At 38.5% G+C, this 9,069-nt stretch overlaps 1 protein-coding gene across 1 annotated transcript in view; it reads left to right on the top strand.

Annotated features, from left to right (window-relative positions):
* The first annotated feature begins 380 nt into the window (after positions 1 to 380).
* dctd (dCMP deaminase) overlaps positions 381 to 9,069 on the top strand; it is a 29,883-nt gene continuing 21,194 nt past the window's right edge. Inside the window, exons 1-3 of the mRNA XM_061880872.1 lie at positions 381 to 442; positions 526 to 596; positions 726 to 831. Of these exons, the coding sequence (XP_061736856.1) occupies positions 419 to 442; positions 526 to 596; positions 726 to 831 (201 nt within the window). The 5' untranslated portion in view covers positions 381 to 418. The remainder of the gene's footprint in view (positions 443 to 525; positions 597 to 725; positions 832 to 9,069) is intronic.

Below are 9,069 nucleotides of genomic sequence, written 5' to 3'. Positions count from 1 at the left end.
TTTTGTATAATATAAGTAAATATTTTTAATACAACGTAAAAACATATTATTTATATAAATGTGATTATAACAAAACAGCATTGTAAATATTTTGTTTCTTTAATGTCATTTATAATAATAATAATAGACTTTGGTAGCACAGCAATTCTTCCGATTAACCACTAGATGGCTGTATTAGAACGACAGCGGGTTTAATAAAATGTCCCCATTTTAGACTGTCAGGCACTGTTTTAATGCGCTACGTATCAAATAAATAATAGTCACTCATCTATTTTGCTGTTTTGTAAGTATACAGTGATATAATTTCTATTATACCTCCAAACAACAAGATTTTGTCCAAATAAATGTTATAACGGGATTCAGATTATAGCCTGTAGAATTAAAATCGAGAAAATACAACAGGGGCGGACGTTCGTAAATGAAGGCGGGAGATGTCTTCCGGGTTAGTATAGTTGGACATGTGTGTTTATTCTATACACAATTCTGTAAACTTCTGAATAGTAAGTCTTAGTTGATTTTCCACAGCATTCAAACGTCATATATCAGCAAAAAGCGGTTGTAAACACCATGGAAGACAATACTGGCCGTTGTAATAGGTAAGTTTTATTTTGGTTCACAACAGCCACACTCTTTGGAAAGCATCAAAGGGACAAGCGGTAGGAAAAATGGATGGATGGAATGTTTCACATGCTTCCAATGGCGTCATGATGTTTAAATGTGCGCAGTATTATCACAAGAACTAAGAAGAGGGACGACTATCTGGAGTGGCCTGACTACTTCATGGCTGTGGCCTTCTTGTCCGCACAGAGGAGCAAAGATCCCAGCTCGCAGGTATTTTTATTTCAATGTTACTTTTTCCAACTAGTCTGCATTCCGTACTCTTACTACTCCAGTTTGTTCACTTTATTCGGCTCCCGAGTGGAATGTCAGGTTTCTTCTGAACTTCAATCAATCAATCAATCAATGTTTATTTATATAGCCCCAAATCACAACTTGCATGATGAAGACTTTTCGAGCTGAATGTCCCCAGGTCAGCCAATGGTTTTAATTGTTGTGATACATTTTACTACAAACCCTGTTTCTCTATGAGTTGGGAAATTGTGTTAGAGGTAAATTAAAAACAGAATACAATGATTTGCAAATCCTTTTCAACCCATATTCAGTTGAATGCACTGCAAAGACAAAATATTTGATGTTCAAACTCATAAACTTGATTTATTTTTTGCAAATAATAATAAACTTCGAATTTCATGGCTGCAACACGTGCCAAAGTAGTTGGGAAAGGGCATGTTCACCACTGTGTTACATCACCTTTTCTTTTAACAACACTCAAACGTTTGGCAACTGAGGAAACTAATTGTTGAAGCTTTGAAAGTGGAATTCTTTCCCATTCTTGTTTTATGTAGAGCTTTAGTCGTTCAACTGCTGTCGTATTTTACGCTTTATAATGTACCACACATTTTTGATGGGAGACAGGTCTGGACTGCAGGCGGGCCAGGAAAGTACCCACACTCTTTTACTACGAAGCCACGCTGTTGTAACACGTGGCTTGGCATCGTCTTGCTGAAATAAGCAGGAGCGTCCATGGTAATGTTGCTTGGATGACAACATATGTTGCTCCAAAACCTGTATGGACCTTTCAGTATTAATGGTGCCTTCACAGATGTGTAAGTTACCCATGCCTTGGGCACTAATACACCCCCATACCATCACAGATGCTGGGTTTTGAACTTTGTGCCTATAACAATCCGGGTTTTCTACTTTGCATATGTCCATCTTAGATGAGCTCGGGCCCAGCGAAGCCAGCGGCATTCCTTGGTGTTGTTGATAAATGACTTTGCTTTGCATAGCAGAGTTTTAACTTGCACTTATAGATGTAGAAACCAATTGTAGTTACTGACAGTGGTCTTATGAAGTGTTTCTGAGCCCATGTGGTGATATCCTTTACACACTGATGTCTGTTTTTGATGCAGTACCGCCTGAGGGATCAACTGTCCGTAATATCATCGCTTACGTGCAGTGATTTCTCCAGATTCTCTGAACCTTTTGAGGATTTTACGGACTGTAGATGGTAAAATCCCTAAATTCCTTGCAATAGCTCTTACAGAAATGTTGTTCTAAAACTGTTGGACAATTTGCTTACAAATTGTTGAACCTCACCCCATCCTTGTTTGTGAATTACTTAGCATTTCATGGAAGCTGCTTTTATACCCAATCATGGCACCCACCTGTTCCCAATTAGCCTGCACACCTGTGGGATGTTCCAAATAAGTGTTTGATGAGTATTTCTCAACTTTATTAGTATTTATTACCACCTCTCCCAACTTTTTTGTCACATGTTGCTGGCATCAAATTCTAAAGTTAATGATTATTTGCAAAAAAAAAAGTTTATCAGTTTGAACATCAAATATGTTGTCTTTGTAGCATATTTAATTGATAATGGGTTGAAAATGATTTTCAAATCATTGTATTACGTTTATATTTACATCCAACACAATTTCCCAACTCATATGTAAACGAGGTTTGTAATATCGGAAATTATCGGTATCGGTTTCTAAGTAAAATTAATGACTTTTTAAAATGCTGTTGTCCGGAGCGGTACATATCCGGTAAAACACGGATATGAACCCAGTCAGCAGCCCTTCCCCTCTCCCCTTTCCCCACACACAACACAGGAGTTGACGACTGCAGCATGAGAGGTTTACGGGCGGCGCTTGATGACCTCATCAAACCGCCGCTAGCGCAGCATAACAACAACAAGAGTGTTGTTGCCGGTGCTGTAGCCGTGGCTAACAAACGAGCGCGCTCGATAACTGACTAACGACACCATGTCTATGGTTTGAGATTATTTTAAAGTGTGTCTGACGAATAAAAAACTGGCAATTTGCAATGACTGCAAAAAGTTAGTTATGCGAGGAGGAACCAAGACGTCTTCTTAAAAAAGGAGCAATTTGATCTCTCACCGCTTCAAGAATCATAAGGAGATACACGATGAATACAAGCGGAAAATGGATGAAAACCAAACACCGTAAAAAAGTAGAACCACACAGTTGTCGCTTAAAGACTCCGCCGAGAAAAAACAAAAATACAACAAAAACCACCCCGGGGCGAAAGCTGACGTTGTGGTCAGGGACATCGCACGACGGTGGAGTTTGGTGTGGCTAGTCTGCCCTGCATGGCACACACTTTGCAGCTTGCAGTGAACGGAGATGCCCTGTCTCAACGCAGCATTTCAGAAGCTCTTGCTGACTGCTAGGGCACTTCAAGCACTCACCACTGGCTTGCAGCACATTTGTGTTACTCATACAAATACGTTAGAGCAGGGCAGATTGAGCCCAATTTGGCAATATTGTACTAAATGAGGACTATGTTATAGTGTACTGTATTACTCTAGTATACTCTGGATCGAAGCTGTGTGCCTTTATTGTTTTTTTAGCTGTTGTTTGGAGGCATGTTTAAAAAAAGAAAAAAGAATAATGCACTTTCTTAGACTTAGACTCTGTGAAAGTCAAAGTATAGTATTTCCCATAGTTGTAGTGGGTATCAGGATTATCTCAGAGAGAGCATATCCCAAATTCCAAGATGCTGTTTTGAGGCATGTTAAAACAAATAATGCTCTTTGTGACCTCAATAATAAATATGGCAGTGTCATGTTGGCACTTTTTTCCATAATTTCAGTTGGAGTTGTTCTCTTATTTTGGAAAACATTGTTACATTGTTTAATGCATCCAGCAGGGCATCAGGAAAAAAGTTTGGCTTAATAATGTGTTAATTCCACGACTGTATATATCAGTATCGGTTGATATCGGAATCGGTAATTAAGAGTTGGACAATATCGGACATCTTTAGTTTTAAATGACATTTTCCTCTAAGGTTATATTTCTCCTTTTTTGTTAAGAAGTGTTGTACAATCTTGGGTAGCAGGTTATAGTTTGCTTTGTACATCATTTTAGTTATTTGCAAATGCACCAAATTTTTCAATAATTGTTTTTGATAACCAGTGTTGGCGCTAGGAATTTTCAAAATCGGGTCCCAGGGACCCCATCAAGTCATTAGCATTTTTTGTAACTGTTTTGAAAACTAATGATAAATGTATGCATTATCCTGTTATATCTCACATATTGTGTTATGGAAAAAGTTTGTCTGAAACGTTACTTAATTCATTAAAAAAATAATACAAAAGAAAATAAATTTTTGTGCGTATGTAAATATATTCAGTTATAAGCATTCCTTCACTTTCTTCTTTCCTTCGTGGATCTAAACTTTACCGCTGCCGGTAGTTTTTTCAATATTTTTATGTAATGAGCTGTAGGTGTATTTATTTCAGTATACAAGTGTACAAAGTGCTTCACGGTGGGAGAGGGGTTAGTGCGTCTGCCTCACAATACAAAGGTCCTGCAGTCCTGGGTTCAAATCCAGGCTCGGGATCTTTCTGTGCGGAGTTTGCATGTTCTCCCCGTGAATGCGTGGGTTCCCTTCCTCCCACTTCCAAAGACATGCACCTGGGGATAGGTTGATTGGCAACACTAAATTGGCCCTAGTGTGTGAATGTGAGTGTGAATGTTGTCTGTCTATCTGTGTTGGCCCTGCGATGAGGTGGCGACTTGTCCAGGGTTTACCCCGCTTTCCGCCCGATTGTAGCTGAGATAGGCGCCAGCGCCCCCCGCGACCCCAAAAGGGAATAAGCGGTAGGAAATGGATGGATGGAAGTGTACAAAGTTTTTTGCCTCGGTCATGAAAACACTTCATGGCAAATAATGCCAACAAACTTAGAATTTCGCAAGTTAGTTTCAATGTCATTTAAAAAAGTGGCACTTGTGCATCTAGCATTTCATCTCTGGCTTGGTGATGGCCATTAACTGCCGGTTTGCTGGCACCATTGGAGTTTTGCAGCTCAATCAGGCTTGGGAACTTCGACAAGGGGAGGTTCTCTTTGGCCAAGTAATACACAGTCTGCAACTGGCTAATAACACTGTCTTTACTTGCCTCCTTTGCTCTTTTCAGAGCGCCAAAAAAGCTGGTTGACTGCTTCGCAGCCGTTTTTGCCAACTTGTGAACTGATGTTTCTTGGTGCCTCTGGCTGGATATTTGAAAATCAGTGCACCCGGTCATAAAGGTGTTTTATTTCTTAGCTCGGTTGGTAGAGTAGTTGTGCCAGCAACTTAAGGGTTCCAGGTTCAATCCCAGCTTCTGCCATCCTAGTCACTGATGTTGTGCCTTTGGGCAAGGCACTTTACCCACGTGCTCCCAGTGCCACCCACACTGGTTTAAATGTAACTTAGATATTGGGTTTTGCTATGTAAAGCGCTTTGAGTCACTAGAGAAAAAGCAATATATAAATATAATTCACTTCACTACATGGCGTGCAAAACATTTTTTCCATCTTCATAAGTGAGCCATTTGCTGAAAAGTGGCTCCTGAAGCCACGTTTTACTGAAGCTCTGCTTCTTTGCTTTATTGCTCGCCATGACGAAAACAATAACACGCGGGAGTCCTAATACCGGAAAGGCTGTATTTGTGATTGAAAAAACGTATGTAATTTTACATAAGCATTACATATATCAAAATCAAGTACCTACAGTATTGTTTCCTTTTTCAAATACCCTTTACCCTTTTGCAGCAGTACGCACACGTCCGTGTGCTGTCTATAGGCCCTTTAAACATGCAAAATGGTTTCCTTGGCTTGTTAGTGCGTGTTTATTTTAGAAATAATGTACACTTGTAATACGTCACTGTGTTGCTGAACATGTTATAATTGTATGAGTGTTGGTTTTCAGCAGCACTTAAAACAATGAAAAACATATATGCATCATGTTCCTGGGGCTCTGTGTAAGTGCAGAATGGTTTTAAGTGCGCACTAAATGGCTCCAGCAACCCCCTTTTAAGATCAAAATAATCACAATAGAGGTTTAATGCCACCAAATTAGCTATTGCTGCTTTTTTAAGGCTTCTTATTGGACAAAATGTGAATGACAGCAGGTGTATGCATTTGACATAGACCAGCCCTTGGCAATTATTTTGACTCGGGGGCCAAATTTAGAGAAAAAAATATGTCGGGGGGCCGGTATATCTGATTTTTACGAACACTAATACAAAACCTCACAATAATGTCAGATTGAATGCTAAAAATGTTATGACAAACCACCTTAAAAAACATAATGGAACTTTTAATTTTTCTCTGAAGGATAAAACACTGAATATTGACCACATAAATGTCACACCCCCTTTCAATCGACATATTTTAAAATGAAGTGAAACGCAACAAAAATGCAACAAATAGTGAAACATGAACGCAAAGGGTACAAAAAAACCCCACCTAGAATCTGATACATCTGATATTTGCTGAATTTCTCCCAGGGATCAATAAAGTACTTTCTATTGTATTATATTCTATTGTATATATCACTAAGCTTTAGAACTTTGTTGTGAAAATCCCCTTCCGCCTCTGTGAGAACGCTTCTCGCTCACAGTGCTTGGTGCCTCGTCTGAGCTGCTGTGACGTAGGTGACCATAGTAACTAATTAGATGACCATAGTAACTAATTAGATTACCATAGTAAGTAGTATATCATCAATAAGCGTAAATTCCAAGCATTAAAATACTTTGTATAGTTGAAGACTTACGGTCATTAGAAAACATCACTGCACTTCATAATGGCAGCTACACTTTCCATCGTAAAGATCTAAAAAAATGATTTGGGAATGTCCGGCGGGCCAAATTGAAAAGCTCAACATGTCCAGGTCTGACATAGACAGTTTTGAAACTACGCTTGTGTGGATGGAGGTCGTTTCAACCCCAAATATGCGTTAAGGAAACTCTCTGTGTTCGTGGGGACATGGCCTTAAACAACACAATGAACACAAGACACATTAAAGCCTTTCTCCATTGAAAAATATCATACCCCAATCAATAACCGGAAGTGAACAGCCACTTTGCATTTATTAAAAAAACATCCAAAAACGTTTTCAAATAACACAGAACAAGGGAAACATTGAAACACTCAAATAAAATGTATATGGCCCTTGTGAAGCCAGAACAATATTTAATTTTTTATTCTGCCAAGGATGTATACTATGTGTCTGCCTATTTTAGTTATTTAAAACAAAAATGTATGATTGTGTATGAGTGATCTTTGAGCACATTCAAAAATACTGCGATAATATTGATAATTGTGATCATTTTGGTCACAGTAATTGTACATCAAATGTTCATATCTTTACATCCCTAGTTGAATGTGCTTTTATTAATCAAAATTCAGTACAATAAACAAATAGCCAGAGTATACACTTTGCTGGCAGAAGAAATATGTTATATAAAAACATTGTTCTGGCTACTTAATAACCATATTGTTTTTATGGGAGTGTTTAAAAATGTTTACTCCTTTCATTTTAAGTTGTAAAAATATTAGCGTTTTTTTTTAATATAGAAAAAAAACATTTATTGTGTGTGTCACGTCTTGTTTGTGTGACGTCACGCAAATTCACTTCCAGAAGCCGTATTGCTTCGAGTGTCGATTGATCACTCTATTCTAAGAGAATATAACCTGTAGGTCTAATGTGTACAATTGAATATCTTAGTGGCCCTGCGATGAGGTGGCTACTAGTCCAGGGTGTACCCCGCCTTCCGCCAGAATGTAGCTGAGATAGGCTCCAGCACCCCAGTGAACCCGAAAGGGACAAACGATATGGATGGATGGAATATATTAGTTGCTTAAACAGTAGCGATTGGGGAATGTTGTTTTTTAATGAAAAAATACGTGAATGTCTCTTGTGTTCATGTTAGCATTTAAGCTAGCTCGTGCTTGCTTCTCTAATAAATGAGCACTTAGAGTTTATCGAAGTGTTTTCAATCACGGTTTTACGATCATTTTAATTGAAAACGGTAATATAAACTTTAGGAAGTTTTACCACGTATTACCATCATACCTTTTATCGTTGCATGCCTACACATTATCATCCAATTTGAATAATTGGCCATGACACGTGCATGCAATTTTTTCTCGATGTGGTGGACACAAATTGAGCAAAAACATGCGAGAAAAAGTATTTTAGAAATACAAATTAACTAAATATTCAGTGGCTTTAAAATCACTAAATTAGCAATATTGATCCTGCTAGGTGCGTCTTCTTATTGTTTGGCAGAACTGGAGCAATATCTATAAAGCTTGCATAGGCTACACTCAAAACAGGGCCAAAAAGTTGCATATGTTGTGGGGATGCAACGATAAGACTAGGAATGTAACGATATAACAATTTCATATTCATATGAAATCACACAAGTCTGCAATTAAAGGAAGGCAGCAATTAACTGTGCCAGATTTCTTTGGCATGGCTAACATAGCAACTTCTACTGTCAAATGGCAGCTGCGGTTATGATGGCAGAACAATAAAAAATACATTCTCAGATTAAACAGTGTTTTGAGCCAATTCTAATTCATTAAAGTAAAAGTTAATGTGAACTTTTTAACTATTCAAGATTATCATTGTCAAATGCTTATAATTGTGTCTGTACAGACAATTGTAAGCTTTTGACTAAATAATAATGATCTACTGTTGGACATGGGCATAAAAATGCAGATATAGAAATGTTGATGGATGAATGGGTCACTTTGGTACATTTTGTGTATTCAAGATAAATGTAACGTTTAAAGGTAGGTAGAGGTTATACAAGTAATATGAGATTTAATTTATTGGTCACAGAGCAAATTAGTGTAATGGATAATCCATCCATGTTCTTACCATTTGTGCCTCTTGAGGTTGCGGGGGGTGCTTGAGCCAATCCCAGCCGCATTTGGGCGCACACCCTGGGCAAGTCGCCAGCTCATCAGACGGACAACATTCACACTCACAGTCACACACTAAGGCCAACAGTGGCAGGTCGTGCACTTCCCACCTAGGCCTTCAGTGATGTCCGACTTCAATGATTACCTCTCAAAATACCATCATTTATGTCACCACATGACCATTGCTGGAGAAATATTATACAGAAACACATAGACATCCATCCATCCATCAATTTTCTACCGCTTATTCCCTTTTGGGGGCGCTTGCGCCTATCTCAGCCATAATT

Source organism: Nerophis ophidion, linkage group LG20 (genome assembly GCF_033978795.1).
Source record: "Nerophis ophidion isolate RoL-2023_Sa linkage group LG20, RoL_Noph_v1.0, whole genome shotgun sequence".
Classification (NCBI taxonomy): Eukaryota; Metazoa; Chordata; class Actinopteri; order Syngnathiformes; family Syngnathidae; genus Nerophis; species Nerophis ophidion.
Note: the sequence above shows the minus strand (reverse complement) of the source record. Positions and strands in the feature narration are given on the sequence as shown.